Source organism: Danio aesculapii, chromosome 17 (genome assembly GCF_903798145.1).
Source record: "Danio aesculapii chromosome 17, fDanAes4.1, whole genome shotgun sequence".
Lineage (NCBI taxonomy): Eukaryota > Metazoa > Chordata > Actinopteri > Cypriniformes > Danionidae > Danio > Danio aesculapii.
The window spans coordinates 29,992,057-30,009,131 of NC_079451.1; the positions used below are offsets into that span (position 1 = coordinate 29,992,057).

The 17,075-nt window shown below is 35.2% G+C and overlaps 1 protein-coding gene across 7 annotated transcripts in view; it reads right to left on the reverse strand.

Moving 5' to 3' along the window:
- birc6 (baculoviral IAP repeat containing 6) overlaps positions 1-17,075 on the reverse strand; it is a 165,468-nt gene that overhangs the window by 93,292 nt on the left and 55,101 nt on the right. For 6 of the 7 annotated variants that reach the window (XM_056476525.1, XM_056476523.1, XM_056476521.1 and 3 more), the window contains exons 38-54: positions 16,537-16,670; positions 14,831-14,990; positions 14,629-14,745; positions 13,799-13,956; positions 13,577-13,703; positions 11,790-11,900; positions 11,441-11,571; positions 11,219-11,346; positions 8,529-9,094; positions 7,147-7,322; positions 6,760-6,856; positions 6,481-6,675; positions 4,809-5,009; positions 3,920-4,199; positions 1,758-2,014; positions 1,468-1,576; positions 1-165 (exon numbers count right to left, since the gene is read on the reverse strand). The exon at positions 1-165 is cut by the window's left edge and continues 60 nt beyond it. In XM_056476525.1, coding sequence (XP_056332500.1) covers positions 1-165; positions 1,468-1,576; positions 1,758-2,014; positions 3,920-4,199; positions 4,809-5,009; positions 6,481-6,675; positions 6,760-6,856; positions 7,147-7,322; positions 8,529-9,094; positions 11,219-11,346; positions 11,441-11,571; positions 11,790-11,900; positions 13,577-13,703; positions 13,799-13,956; positions 14,629-14,745; positions 14,831-14,990; positions 16,537-16,670 — 3,112 coding nt within the window. The remainder of the gene's footprint in view (positions 166-1,467; positions 1,577-1,757; positions 2,015-3,919; positions 4,200-4,808; positions 5,010-6,480; positions 6,676-6,759; positions 6,857-7,146; positions 7,323-8,528; positions 9,095-11,218; positions 11,347-11,440; positions 11,572-11,789; positions 11,901-13,576; positions 13,704-13,798; positions 13,957-14,628; positions 14,746-14,830; positions 14,991-16,536; positions 16,671-17,075) is intronic. The other variant, XM_056476522.1, reaches the window with a different exon arrangement.

Genomic DNA, 17,075 nt, shown 5'->3' on the forward strand with positions numbered 1-17,075 from the left:
TGCCATAAGACGGATGCCACGCAGTGCAGGTGTGATGGGGAGGGCATGAGCAAGCCATATTCCCGAGGGGGCGGAGCGATTGGGCCAATGTAGCCTGATGGAGAGCTCTGCTTCAGGGAAGCAACCCGGGAGGAGTCGTACACCCACTGGAGCAGAGCCTGGATCCTACAGCACAAACAGAAACAGAACCAAAATATCAGTAATCGATAATAAAAGAATTAAAATCTGCACAAACTCAAATCCATAATGATACAACAACATGCGTTTTGTAAAATGTTTTATATAGCTTTTGTTATATAGTGTAATGTTAAAAAGACACGTTTATGATGCTTATAGCTGCTAAACGTGTAGGTTCTTGTTGAGCAATAAAACTAAATAATTATCAGTATACTTTCTACTGTTTCATTCTTTTAATTGAGAAAGATGATATACATAGAAGCCCAATTCAGCTCAATGACAGCTTAAAATTAAGTCATAATGATGACTTTCAATTTAACTGTGAGTAAAGTCAACAGTGAAGTAAAACTATGAGTAGTAAATAAGGAGAAAATGTGAATTTTAGTCATAAACATTTGAACTTCAGCCAGTTATGACTGTCAGAATTATGATTTACAAAACCATTACTTGTTTGCTTATTTGGTGTTAATGAGTTTCATTACTATAAGAAATAGATGAATGAATGAATGAATCAATCAATCAATCGAGTAAATGGGAGCATGAATGAATGAGTAAATTAATGGGAGAAATAATGAATGAGTAAATAATGTGAGAAATAATGAATGAAAGAATGGATAAATGAACAAATGAATGAATGGATGAATCAATCAATCAACCAATGAGTAAATGGGAAAATGAATGAATGAAGTCAATGAATGAATAGGAGCATGAATGAATGAGTAAATAAATGGGGAAAATAGTTAATGAATGAATGAATGAATGAATGAATGAATGAATGAATGAATGAAAAAAATGGATAAATGAATAAAAGATTGGATATATGAATGAATGGATGGATGAATCAACCAATCAATCAAATCAACCAATGAGTAAATGGGAGAATGAATTAATAAAGACAATGAATAAATAGGAGCATGAATGAATGAGTAAATGAATGGGAGAAATAATGAATGAATGGATGGATGGATGGATGGATGGATGGATGAATCAATCAATCAAACAAACAAGTAAATCGGAGAATGAATTAATTAAGTCAATGAGTAAATAGGAGCATAAATGAATGAGTAAATGGGAGCATGAATGAATGAGTAAATGAAAGCATGGATAAATGAATAAACAAAAGAAAGGATGAATGAATTTTAAAAAATGGATGAATGCCCAGGATTTTAGATGCCCTGATACAGTGAACAAACAAATCAGTCTGAAGAGAGTCATAGAACAGACTACAAACAATTAATGCAACAAGCAAGTACTGTGATAGAATTTTCCATTATAACAAGGGAAACACACCTGTCTTTGGTACCGGGGTCCTGAGTTGTGCCAAGCTGGTAGAGAATGTCTATAGTCGAGTCTGAAGAAAGACCATTTAACCTCCCGAAGAGTAACGGACTATTAAGGTCTACAACAAAAAAACATCAAATCAGCAATTGAAAATAAAAGCACAATAAAACCCTGCAACATTCAAACTGGTCTGAAAAAAGATCCTCTGAAATCTCAGAGTCAGGGTCATATATCATTCAAATATAGAGGTCAAGCAGCAGTGAGGAGAAACTATTATGAAAACGAGTGTTAGGTCTTACTGGCCAAGTCTGTTCCAGAAGCCGCGCAGTTCCGCAGCAAAATGTCGATGAGCTTGAGGCCTATGCGTGTGGACTGCAGGCCGATCTTCACCAGCACCGCCTCAATGTTGGGCGAGTGCATGCCACAGTACGGTGACATGAGCAGAGCGGCGCAGGTCTGCAGGAGGTTTGCTGTAGGTGCAGCAGCACTGGCCATCATGGCCTCCAGATCAGAAACGTGAGTCAAGCAATGATGCAGCAACCGCAACCAGCCAATACTGAGAAACACAGAAGAAGAAAAATAATGGTTAGAATGTTGGCAGGGTTTCTACAAATATCATGTCAAATTTAAGACTTTTTAAGACCTTTTTAAGACCATTAGGTATTAAATTTAAGACCTATATCACAATATCAAAAACACGCATACACAAAGAGAAAATGCTAAATTTCAAAACTTGTGGTAAGACAAATGTATTCAAATTGAACAGTACTAAAGACAGGTTAGATGCACCATTGAACTACAGAAAAACGAACAAACATCTTAAGGCTGATTTATACTTTCGCCTGGCCTCACGAAACGGACGAGGCTTTTATACTTGATGCGTTCGCCATTAAGATTGATTTTAAATGACAGGGGGCGGTCAAAAGAAACAGACAGTAAAATCATACGGATAAACAGAGAAGTAAGAAGTTTCCGGAACTATGTCATATCATTAATATTATCAAAGATTTTTGATCCATCACTTGCTTTTGTTCATATCTTAGAGAGTTCACATATTAAAGTTAAATATTAATGACAACAGAACATGTGTTGCTCTAAAATTATATTTTTTATTATGGAAAGATTAAAAAAAAAAGTACACTTACTACAGATTTTTTTTATTTTGCCCACTCACCAATTCACACAATACTGTCTGGCTAGTTTCTGTCCTCTGCTTATAAGCTAAAAAGGCAATAATTGTCCAACATTCCTGACCATTATCACCAATAAAGCCTAGAAAACAGGGCATCAGTATATTGTAAACTGATTCATATATTCCTTTCCAGCTATCAAAGACATAATGTGTTACTTAATTTTAGTTTGTAACTTGTTCATTGTTTTAAACTCAAAACTGTACATCAGTGTAAAACCTATGAATGGTGGAAAAACATATTCTGTATTATTAAAACCACCTGGGTCTCCACTTTTGCATGGCCTCTTTTTTGTTTTAACAAACTTATCCCTCAGGTTTTTCCAAACTTTTACAAAAACTTTCCTCCTTTCCCATGGCTGTTGCAATTTCTAGCCAAGAAGTATTGGTCATCTGGTTCTCCCTATGATCAAGCATGGACGGATCATAAAGATGTGTGTACAGTCATACCTGTTTCAGACAAAATCTCTTTAAAGTGTTTTTATATTCAACACAATTCACGCGTGGCGTCGCGCGGAACTGTTCACCTGAGTCTCTAAAAATTTTGTGAGCTCTGCCAGCCAAAATCATGTTGCATGCACCCAAAGCGAACCTCCACAAACACAGCAATGACGTCACATTCGCCGCGCGCTCTGAGTTCAATAACAGAAAGCCGATTGGCTATTGCATGTTGGTCTCATTTGTAGTTGTAATACTGCAAATTACATTTGGACTAGTGAAATAAAGAACTACAACACCATGAAAACCAAGCAGCAACAACAAAAAATAATTTATTAAGCATAAGATGTAGCTTTACATGGAAAAATAAGACCCGTGCAAAAATATTTAGGATCTAGAACAGCGAATTTAAGACTTTTTTAGGCTTAAAATTTCTATTTTTGAATTTTAGACTTTTTAAGACGTTTTAAGACCCCGAGTTGGACTTGTGATCTTAAGGTCTTTGCTCCAAAAAAGATTGTCAGTGGTGGGAAAGAATAGCCAGCACTCTCACCACTCTCAATACCACGGCTAAGGTGATTCCCTTGAGCAAGGGACCAATCCCCCAACTGCTCCCAGGGCACCGCAGCAATGGCTGCCCATTGCTTTGCGTGTGTATTCACTGCTGTTTGTGTGCACTTGGATGGGTTAAATTCAGGGCACAAATTCTGACTATGGGTCACCATACTTGGCCAGGTCCATCACGACTTTCACTTTACTTTACTTTCATGTTCACTAAAAGTGGAAATCAAACTTCTCAACACACCGATTGGTAAAGCAAACAATATTCAATACCTGGTTTTGGAGACTTGGTCCTCAGAGGGCAGGAATGGATTGTTTACAGTGGCAGAGGAAGTGTTTCCGAAAGCAGTCAGGCCCAGAAGTTTAATCTGCGAGAGGCCCAGAGTGCTGGCGTCCCGCGGCCGGTGCAACCTCAGACAAACAGCAGACGCCACCTCTGCCTTCACTAGCTGGAACTTAATGTAGGTGAGACCGCTAGTGATGACTGGGGTCGACAAAGGAAGCATGTTCACACCATCTGCACTGATCTCCACAGATACAGAGGATGGGCATGCTAGAAAAAAGAAGGAGAAAGAGTAGCATTTAGTACTACTTAAACTTCAAGGCAAAGCCATTACAAACAGATTGTGTGGTGGTGTAAAACAAATGTATTTTTCCATCTGACCAACCATAGACCATAAACCAACATTTAAGATTATTTAATAAGGAATTTGACAAAGTATATATCTAACCTCCCCAAACAGTTTAAAACAATTGTTGATAATATTTTTGATATTATTTTAATAATAATAATAATAATAGAATAATAATAACAATAATATTATGTTTATTATTGTGTTTGCAATATATTTCAAATAGAAAAGTTGTATGGCAGAGAAAATTTATATTACATTTATTTTGAAATAATGTAATGTTACATCAAATAATGTAATTATGTACTGCTATACCAAAATAAAAAATACAAACTTAATTGCATAATTTACTTTAGAATTTATTTTTATTATTATTTTTTTAATAATTACTTTTTTTTAATTTAACTTAATTTAAAAACCTTCAGGGCAGACCTAACTAGTTCAAAGCTTCATATATTCTGCAAATATAATATAATACAGCTGTGTCGTGTAGCATTTGGACCACAAATATTACATGTGTGTACACTCACTCGCGAGGGATGCCAGGTGCGGCTGTATGTGGATTTCCTTGAGCAAAACAGCAGCAGGAAGGTGGATGGTGAGGTCGCACCAGGCCTCTTCAGGAAGGAATATGTAGGACCAAGCAGCAGAACGGGCCCGTCGATGTGGAGGTGTGGCCTGAAGCAACACTTCTGCTGGCTGCGCTGTGGGACTGCTAGAGGTGATGGTGCCTGTAAGAAAACAGAAAAAGCTATTAATATTAATATAGATAAACAGAGAAAGAGAGTAGCCATTTCAGCTTCTCTGGCTATTTCATGGCAAGAACAGATCGAATTACAACATTTTATAAATAACATTTTTCTATAATAAAAAGGCTTATAATAAAAGGTACTGCTGTGCAATGATGAATTGTGGTTCAAAATAAAAGTTTGTTTTGAAATTATATATGTGCGTGTACTGTGTACATTTATTATGTACACTAACAGTTAAACGTTTGGGGTCAGTTTTTTTAATTATTAATTTTATTTAATTTACATACAATTATTCTGTTCATCAAGGTGGCATTTAATAAATGATAAAAAAATGAAATTATTACTCCAGTCATTATTGCTTTTATTGCTATTTCCATGAGTATTATTATGAATAATAATAATAATAATAATAATAATAATTAATAGAGTGATGTCTGAAGGATCATGTGACTGAGGACTGAAGTAATGAAGCTAAAAATTCATCATTAAATCACTGGAGTAAATTATTAAATTAAATGATAAACTACTTTTGAACAGTTATTTTATTGTGCATTAACGGTTCACAATTTTACCATTTTTTATTAAATAAATGCAGCCTTGGTGAGCAGGAGAAGCTTATTTTAAAACACTTTAAAATCCTACTGACCCCAAACCTGTGACCGGTAGTGTATAAATAAATACACACGTGTGCATATATTTGCAAAAATGTTTATTTATTTGTAGATATGAAATACATAAACTTAAAATATCTAAGAAACTAAATTGTTTAGTTTAATTGTAGTTTTGTTTTTATGTATATCACATACACATAATGCATTTATCTTTATAATTTACACGCATATATTGTCAAAACAAACATTTATTTTGGATGTGAATAATATTTGCCCAGCACTTATGAAAAGACGACAACATCACCAACATAAAATAATACATCAAATAAGATCAAAATCTAAAACTCTGTTTTGTTTTTTTTAGATTGACATTTTTGAAGTATTCACATTTTAGATAAACAGATGTTTATATGGAAAGGCAGAGCTTGGACGCTAACCATTTTCACTTTTGTTTTTAATTTCAGTTTTGAGCTACTACATTTGGTTAAGCAGTCAACGGTTTTCTTGGAAAGGAAAAATATAATATGTACAGAATCATCCTTATTTCAAGCAAAAAGATATTGCTAGATGCTGGTATAAACCTATTGAAAGTCTTGATACAGAACTTTAAGATTTATTTTATTGTCAATATTTCTTCCACATTCCCTTTCTCTTGTAAATAGTTTTGGTATAAATAATGTAAGATAAAGTAAAGGGATATGTTGATATGTTATGGTCATGAAGAAATGTGTGTTTTTTTCTCTTCCCTGTTTAGAGCGAATTTTATCTCTTTGCAATAAAAACTTAAATGAGAAAAAAAAAAAGAAAGGTTTCATAATCAAAAAGCATGCTTGCTGTACCAAGAGGAGCAAAGTTGTGCAGTCCTTCTGCGTTGTCTGGTTCTGAGGTGAGCACTCGTGCTTTCAGGCTGCCGTCAGCTGCTTTTCCAGGTCCAGAGTCCAGAAACTTCATGATAGTGGACACCATACTCCGTGCAGTGTTCACGATGGCCCGTGTGCTGGTGACCATGTTGTTACAGATGAGCTGCACACCACCTAAATATGCATTCAGACACATGATGTCAGAACCTGCAGAATAGTTCAATGTTTTTTTGTTTTACAGTACTAGTGTTTAATTACCCATGTCATGGAAGGCCTTTAAAGCCTCGCTGGTGTCAAGCACTCTCAAAATAAACCACAGTAAAGGCTCAGAAAGCTGACATGTTGAGAGAGATCCCTGTAAAAGAATGAGCACAAAGAATCAATGCATATTAACTTTATTATTAACACATGGAACCAGATTTGCGAAACAGGACAAAACTGCAATCGTTTCTCTGATTTTTTTAAATATGTGTTCCTTTCCATTAAATAGAAAAAAATAATAACATAACACACCATGCGTTGAGTTGTTGTTTTATTATTTCAATATATTATTATTAATACTAATATTATATTAGGAAATAATATGTAAAAATGCAATACATTTACAACAGTTCATTTATAGTGTGAGATTTTTTTTTATGTTACCTGTCGGCCCATATACCCACAGGCCATGTAAGTGAGAATGGGCTGCAGCATGACCTGGACGGACGTTGCTCTTTTGCTCAGAGTGGTCAAAATGGTAAAGAGGCCATCGCCCACTGAGATGGCATCCAGCCCACCATGAAAGTTCTCATGTTTGGTTAGGTGAAGCCCACTAGCACCTGGACAGACAGATAAAACATATTAACAAAATAATGAAGACATAAAATTGGATATTATACAATATACTGTATAGCATTACAGCCATTCATCTAGTTTTCAATACTGAATGACTAATTAAAACAAAACATCCACATATCTTGATTTGGTGGTTAAAAACATGTCTTGTCATTTTTGAAAACAGTTGTGCTGCTTAATATTTTTTAATGAAATGTTCAAAAGAATCATTTTAAATGACTTAAATGCCACTTTTGATCAATTTACTCTTAAATTGCTCTCAAAAACCTTATTAGTTATATAATAACTGATAATATAAGTTTACATTTAGTAATTTCTTTTTTTTTAAAACATTAAAACATTTTACAGAACTAAACAGTCAGTGACAGCAGCAGTTATTAAAAAATGTAATTAAATTAAATAAATAATAATAGTAATCATAACAATCAGTAACACTACCATATTACAAAAAGACACGTACATCATTTTCAAATTTCAAAGGATACCATCTTTGTTTACAAAATAACCAATTTCAGTTGAAGTTGGGCAGTCATATATCTTCCATTCTATATACTGATTCAAGTTTTTCTATCCACTGTGCTATTGTTGAAGAGTGTGGCCTCATCCAATTCATTGTTATAGTCTTTCTTGCACTTAGTAAAAGTATATGTAGTATATATTCCTGGTGTTTCTTATATACATCCTGGGGTATCCATTCAAGCAAGAAAAATGGGAGTAAAAGGTGGATCTAACTGCATAATTTCCATTTTGTCAATCTTTACCCCTTGCCAAAATGCCAGTAACTTTGGACATTCCCAAAATATATGTGTCCTCTGACTGTGGACTGTTAACATATTTTGACACCATCAATGGTGTTCTAAAAAACCTAATTTTAGTTTTCCAGTCAAACTCTTTCCAGTTATGGCTACTGATCACCTTATGAGATTCTAAACATATGTTTTCCCAAATATCATCCAATTTTTTCATCAATTTTTTCATCAAGCTCAGAATCCCACTTTGCCTTAATATTAACAGTGTTATTATCTGTTGAATACAGAACTAGTCTATTATAAATTTGTGACACATGTCTTTTATGTAGTTCTTTTTGCTTTTTAAATCAATAAAATACTGTTCCAAATTAGTTGGGACTTTTTATACTTTTTATATTTAAGACCCTTATACAATTAATAATTTTAAATAAAGTTATGTACCAATTATCATGGCCATGGCACTGCTGTTGCACTGCCCCAGAGCAGACAGGATTTGACTCATAATTTGCTGATTGGCCAAAACCAGATCTGCCACGCCTGCTGCTGGTCCCTGGTGCTGAGCTGTGCCGGCCGCCCCACACTCTTTACTTCCACACACTTTTTCTTCATCCGACACGCTGTCAGTAGCTCCACCTGCTGGAGGAAGCCTCCCGCTGAACTCCCGATCACCTGAGAGAGGCAGCATCACCAAAGCATTGACCAGCTTCAGGAGGTCAAACATTAGTTGGTCTCGCGTGGTCTCACCACACACGGCTTTAGCATCACCAGGACGGATGATATTGGCGAAAAGGCCCCCGAAACAGGCACGAGCCCCTACAGAGCTGTCGGAACCGCTGCGTGAGACCACCTTATCGGAGCAGGTGATGTAGTGGTGAACCAGGAAGGTGATCGATTCGATAACGGCCAAGATGGTGGTCACAGAAACAACTTCAAAGTTTTGTTCCAGGGTGAACTCCAAAAGCTTCACCTGTGCATCTAAAGGACCCTGACCGGACTGGAATGGACCCCTTCAAACAGAGAAAAGGGTGAAAATAAAATACAGTACCTTTTACTTTAAGGGGTGTTCATAAGACTGTCATGAAACCTTTATAATCATGACAGGACATGCTATGAATATTAAGTAGATTTTATACATGTCTACAGGGTTTCTGCGGGTTTCTTCAAATCAAATTTAAGACTTTAAGACGCTTTTAAGATCATTATGAATTAAATTTTAGACTTGTACAGGGCAGATCATGTAAAGGGATATGTTGCTTTAGTTTTCTTTCCCTGGTTAAGGAACTTAATTTGGAGAATTTGCTGTAATATTTATATAATATATATTATATATAAATATTATATATGTAATATATAAAAATATATTTTTGAGACGGATTATTGGCGATTGGGTGTCAGCCCAATTGGGTGGCTTTACTTGGACATAGGGAAATTAAGATGTTTAAAATTTGAAAAGTTTGAAATGATTTAAAACCTACAACACAATGGGCCCTATCATACACCAGGTGCAGATAAGGCACAAGACCTGTTTGCCCTAATGTGTTGCTATTTTCAGACCAACGCAACCTTAATTTTCCCGTTTTCTGCCATGTTTAAATAGCAAATCCATTTGCGCCACTTTGTGGACTCATGGGTGTTTCGTTATAGAAAAGAGGTGTGTTAAGGCACATTGTTGGCGTGTTGCCAGCTGAAAGCAAGTCCAGTGCAGAGCGTGTTAGTTGTGCGCCTCGCTTACACATTGCTTAAAACACGCAGGATGTACAGCAATATGTAAATATCTTTACAAATGAAAAAGAATTAAAGGATTAAAATATAAAAAAATATTATTTTCCACATAAATATAAAAACCACTGCCTTCATGCCTTCATCTAGGGGGGCTTTTTTTGCGTTTGTCCGTTTGTCTAGCCTGCATCTTACTGGTAAGTGTATTTAACATGTTTTTATTGTGTTTAAGGGTTAAATACAACAACTTTTATAATGCTGAACTTTAGTTTTTGCTTTTTTGTTACGGAATATATTATTCAGCTGGTTTATAACCTTGTGTTATTTACTTAAATTAATTAGTGTTTAAAAATTACTTTTTCTTTAAGTCTGTTTTGTGTTTTAGTTTTGAGTGTGGAATGACAACTGTCATTAACCATCATCCGCTCAGTTTTGTCTTTTTAAATGCAAAAATGACCTTGTTTGAGATGTTTTTTGAGATATTTGTCAGGACAACTTGAGATTACCAAGAGATCAAAACTGCTCATAAATCTGTCATAAACATAATTAAGGGATGCAAACTCGCCAGAGTTGTAAAAGGTTACACCCCCTCACTCTATTGGTTAATAAGCATGTCACACAAAGAGGATTATCATGCATTTGTTCTCGGACAGAGAAGTGTCTAAATTTGTTTATATATTTAACTTCTTTGCAATAAAACACGCCCGGCCCACACCTCAAAAGATGTTACTACAGATCTACACAATTCACATGAATGACCCTTTTTAAAAGGAAGATGAAGAGTTTTGAGAAAATTGAGAACTTTGCACCCCTGAAAATTGTTTTGACGCCATTATAATTGTGTCATGAATATTTTTCTGACCAATTTTTTCAGTGGAACAAAATAAATATGTCATTAGAATTCCTCATTAATAGTGTCAATACTCACATACAATAGTGTCAAATAATTTTATAACAGCGTTGTTAATATTTGTTGACATTTAATGTAACATTAAATTCAATTTGTACAACTATAGTTGAGGTCAAGAAAAACATTAATGATGGAGTCATAAAAATCATGCTCCAATAATAATGGCATCCTAAAAATCATGTTTATAAGAGATTTATGATAAGTTTTGTTGTCTTGGTAATGTCAAGTTATCAGAAAAGACAGATTATGATGTATTTTTGTCAACTTGTCAAAAAGACAACTCAAACAATGTGATTATAATCTCATTCAGATTCATGACGCATATCTTATGGACACCCCCTTTAAGTGTTAACAAAAACACTGATTGTACTCATGTCTGAATTTTAAATGACTACTGCTCACTCTAGAAAGCATGTTTAAAACCAAAAAGACAAACAAAAAGATTGACTGATGATGAATTAAACACTGGTGTAATTCCATAGATGCTGAATTAATCATGTACCTCTCCGTAGACAGGATGTGCAACAGTTTAAGCAGAAATTCACTGAACATCTGTGGACAGGTGGAGGACAGGTGCACCTGCAACCTGGTTAAAAACTCCTGCAAGGCTTGTGTTGCAGTGGGGCCGACCTGGAAAGAGACAAGAAGATGAGTCTGCGAGGCATTTTCCCAAATAGATAACTGTGAAAGCAGTCATGCGCATCTGTCTCATTAAGCTCAATACCTGTGAGCTGTGCTGGCTGGTGCCGTGAGGGTTTCCTCCAGACAGGAAGCGCACAAGCACATGCACAAGTGTGGGGTCAGACACCATCTGCTGGGCCGTGCTCTCCTGCACACCCATCCCACTGCTGGAGGCTGCAGATGTTGCACATATTTATCAGCACTGTTATTCGGAAACTAGGTCACCAGACTGTTTGCTTTTATAATTAGGATTTAGGGGGCAATAAAACACAGATCTGCTTAGCTGGCGGGATTTCCTCTTAGAAGACCCACATTTAGAAATACAAGTCTCCCTGTGGGGACTCCCAAACACATTAGAGGTACAAAAATGGCTCAGCCAATCAGATACTCACCAGTAGCAGGCATATTGGTCATGAGGGTAAGACTGTGCAGGACAAGACACCATGTTCTCAGAGAGGTGTTGGGGTACCATGCTAGCACTGACAGGAAACTGCTAATGGAGGCTGGCAGAGACAAGTGCTTCAGTCAATTTCAGTTAATACACAATTTACAGTAAACTATAATAACATTTATATAGAAACATTTATAAGCATACCATTACACTGTGAGGTTTATTTCTGCATTTTTATTCCACAGATCGCACTATTATGCTTTTCTTTACTTTTTCATTCTTTTATAACCTGTTTTTAACACATTTTAATCTGCTTTTATCTGTTTTTAATCATTTTTATTTTCTTATCCTTGTCTCTTGTATTCATGTTTATGTAAATCACTTTGAATTGCTATTGTGTATGAAACGTGCTACATAAATAAACTTCCCTTGCCATTACTTTAATTATTATTCCTTGAGATTGAACCAATGTCAATATATAAGATGACCCAATGACTGCTCAATTTAGTAGGAATGTTTACATCTACAGATTTCTATCATTAAAATGTGATTTTAGACTCTGAAAGATCTGTTTTATGAACTTCAAGAGATGCAATATGATTTGCATACTTATTAACATGTACACTACCTGTCAAACGTCTTGTCGCTTATCCACGTTTTAGGAACAACAAATAATAACTTGACTTTTAGTTGATCATTTGGTATCAGAAGTGGCTTATATGAAAGGCAAAGGCCTCAATATTATGCTTATTTTAGCAAAATAAAATAAGATCATGCCTTGATTTTGAATTATTTAATTAGAACAGTAAGGTCTGACTTTGCTTACACAAAAATCTTGTCACTTAACAGAAATAATGTACTGTATAGAATATAAAGTCATGTTGCAGTGGAAAACGAATTCATATTGTGTATGACTCCCATGAGCTTGGAGAACTGCATCCATACATCTCTGCAATCTGTCATATAACTTATTAATAAAGTCATCTGGAATGGCAAAGAAAGCATTCTTGCAGGACTCTCAGAGTTCATTAAGATTCTTTGGATTCATCTTCAATGCCTCCCTTTCCTAGACATGCTCAATAATGTCCATTTCTGGTGACTGGGCAGGCCTATCCTGGAGCACCTTAACCTTCTTTGCTTTCAGGAATTTAATGTGGAGGCTGAGAAGGAGTATGAGAAGGAGCGCTATTCTGCTGAAGAATTTGCCCTCTCCTGTGGTTTGTAATGTAATGGGCAGCACAAAGGTCTCACAAAGGCTGTTGATGTTGCCATTCACTCTGCAGATCTCTCGTATATACTCGTCCCATACTGAATATAACCCCAAATCGTGATTTTTCCATGATCAAACTTGACTGATTTCTGAGAAACTTGGGTCCATGTGGGTTCCAACAGGTCTTCTGCAGTATTTGTGATGATTAAGATGCAGTTCAACAGATGATTCATCAGAAAATAAATCTACCTTCGGCCACTTTTCCAAATGATCAACTAGAAGTTATTATTTGTTGCTCTTTCAACTGGGACGACAAGACTTTTGTCAGGTAGTGTAGTCTCCGAACCAAAATACTAATAAAAGAATCTAATTATTTACTTTTTTATGTTTTTATGCCATATCAGCAGCATTGGCTATGTACATAGCAACATTGGTAATAAACAATCAGTTTATAATTTACAATCTTAATGGTTTCTTAACAAGCGTGCATTATATATTCAAAAATACAGATAACAACACTGATAAAAGTGATGCGTTTTTTCAATTCATCTTTCTTTCAATGTCAGTGAATGTCAGACCTTGGTTAAGAGGGATTGTGGGCACTCTGCTGGCATTGAAGAGAAAGATGTCTGAGCCGCTCTCTTCTGACCCTCCAGAGCAGGAACTCAAACTCAAGGTCAACCACAACTGCAGCAAAGACTCCAACTGGAGAGAGACAGATTATTATAGTCAGAGTTATATGGTGTAAAGACATCAAAGGTAAATGTAAATGACAAGACATGACGAGTGGGTGTCTGTACCTGAACATGATGCACTTGCAGTAAAGAGAAGAGTTTGTTAAAGCAGGTGCTCAACATGGGGATGGAAGAGGGTTGTACCATCAGACTGCTGCTGGGGGGAGAGTTGTGGAACCCCCCACGCAAAAGAGAGTCATCAGTCCCGTTTGCAGACTGGGCTACTGAAATAAGAGGGGAAAATATCATGAGGAGAAAGGACAACACTAGTTAGATGAAGCTCAAAATAATATAAAAATAATTATTTTAAAAAACGTATGAAATAATACTAAATTAAAATAAATGAATAATAAAAATTTAATTGAGTTAAAGTAAAATCTAAATAAATTAAACTAAAATTAAATTAAAGAAATGAAATTAAAATTAAATAATTAAAATAAATTAATGAAAAAAGGTAACTAATTTAAAATTCAATTAAGTTAAAAATAATATAAACATTTTTTAAAATATATAAAAATAAAACTAAATTATATTAAATTAGTAATAAATATTTAATTTAAATATTTAATCTTAAAGTAAAATCAAAATAAATTAAACTAAAATTAAAGAAATGAAATTAAAATTGAATTACATGAAAAGAAAGTAAATTAAGATAATTAATAAATGTAAACAAATTAATTAAAATTACATTAAAAGAAATGTAATGTAATTTAATTAAAAAAATTATACAAATTTTAATTAAAGTAAAAATTTAATTAAATTACAATTTGATTTAATACAAGAAAAAAACAACATATTAATAACGAAAAATAAAATAAAACATAGTCCTACATTATACCATATTTTCCATAAATTATTGAACAACATTAATGTTTGATTTGTGTGTGTGTGTGTACCTGAAGGCGACGTGGATGTTAGTGCTTGCAATATGGCGTCTGCCTCCAGTGTTGCCATCATCTTTAGCATGAGTTCTGCTTGCTGTTCTAATCCAACCTCCAGTCGAGCATCCAGTGCTAGGACAACAATGAGGAGACTTCAGCACTCACACGCTATATTGCACCATTTATTTTCTTTCATTAATTTTCTGCCTGTTCACACCTTGAGATACAGACACAGAGAGGTTTTGTGATCCAGGCTTCTCCACTGTGGTGGCCGCAGGTGGTTTGGACACAGGTATGCCCACACCACCCGTGTAGGGGTTATAACTGTATGAGCCATAGTCAGCACCCCAGTAATCATACCAAGTACTGCTGATTGGCTGTGAGAGAGAACATAAAGGGGGGAAAGAAAACAACAACAACAAAAATCTCAGATTCAACTCTCTGAGCAATATTGAAAAATACTTTACTGGAGAAAAAAGTTAACACATTTAGGTATCTGTAAACCACTGATAAGCATTACAACCAAACTTTACGTCATTTTCTTTCATCGCATGCATTATAGGGATGAAACAGTCAACATCATACAATTCAGTTTGCACATTTAAACAACCTCACAATGAGAATACAGTGGAAAGTATTCAGAACCCATTACATTTTTCACTCTTTGCTGTATTGCAGACATTTGCTAAATTCATTTAAGTTAATTTTTTTCCACATTAATGTGCACCCAGCACACTATATTGACAGAAAAACACAGAATTGTTGTCATTTTGCAGATTCATTAAAAAAGAAAAACTGAAATATCACATAGTATTTAGACGCTTTGCTCAGTATTCAGTAGAAGCACCCTTTTAATCTAATCTAATACAGGGGTGTCAAACGTACGGCCCGCAAGATAATTCTGTAAAGTATAAAAATGGGATGCAATTTTTCAATAAAAGAAACTGCTGTTCCAATTGTGTCCAGTGCATGGCACAATTGCAAACTGTTCATTTCATCCGATCCAGATGCTTGAATTAGCGTCAGTGTAACAGCCTTCTCAGAGAGAAAGACCACATCTATGCCCTATCATACCACACTGAGGTGCTCTCACAAGGAAACACACCTATTTCACGTTTGGTCAGTTTAGTGGCTAATTCGAAAGAGTTCAGTACGATATAAAAAAAATGGAGGCACGGCACCCAACCACACCCCATAAACCCAACCGTCATTGGTGGATAAGCAAATCATATGAAATTGTACGAATGAGATTGTATGAATTCAAATTAATTAGCCACTAAATCAAAAAGTTATGAATTGCAGTGAGATCATGTTGTCCTCAGGCTCCAGCTTTGTGTTTTATGTTGATCGTATTCAAACAAAGAAAACAATCTGAAGTTGTTGTTTTTAAGTTATATATACCATGTCCAGTAAGGCACACAAGGGAATAGATTTTCCTCCATGTGGCCCCTGAGCTAAAATGAGTTTTACACCCCTGATCTAATACATCCATGAGACACAAAGAGTGAAAAATTTAAGGTGGTTTGAACACTGTCTGTACCCACTGCATGTTTCGTGTGGAATGTTTTTGAGTAATTATAGTATTAATATAGTATTAAGTACTTAAAAACATACTTCTTTTGGTCTTGGGACTTGTTTTTCTTTTAGACCATTGCATCAGTGGAATTTGATACCACAATCTGTTAGAGAATGTGTATCTTTTAAATAATTTCCTAATCATTTTAGATTCAATCAACATAGTGAACTCTAGGCTTTTTGACATTGTTGTTGAGGTTCTGATTGTTGGAAATGGATTACCAATAAATAATAAATTATTGTTCCACATGTAAACATGGAAACTGAGAACAAAACTGTGATCATTTTAACTGTTACACCCCTAATTCTTTAAAAAGAAGGGAAAGAGAAAGAGAATGAGGTCCATACCTTAAAAACCTTGGCGGCGAGTGGATCTTTTTCCAAATCAATATCTAAAGGATCAATATCAACATCCATCAAGTCTTGCAGCAAGTCAAAGTCAATTTCTTTATCTTTTTCCAAAGATGACAGTGGAGGAGCACCTTTGGGCAACGAAAAGACCTTCAATATTGCAAGAGCAGCGTACCAAGAGAAGCAACTACACAGACAACCTTCTTCAGGACGTCAGGCCGTCACACTCCTCTTAGACAGACAGGGGGCTCAAACAGTGGATCGTTGACCCATTTTGAACCCTTGTGTACTGTTCAAATTTACTACCCTTTTGTTATGTAAAAACCATAATGGAAGGATAGTAAATTTGCCCGAAGTGTATTGTTGAAATTTAGAACATTTTCAAAGCATTTTCCCAAAATAAGATGTCACCAAAAACCATTCAATTTGCTGAAACACAGAGAAAGTTGTAGCCCAATTAAGACTCAAAATCACCCCAGAGTGAAGAAAAACCTCCCCAACAGCACACAAGGGTTAATACATTTATCATTCCTGAT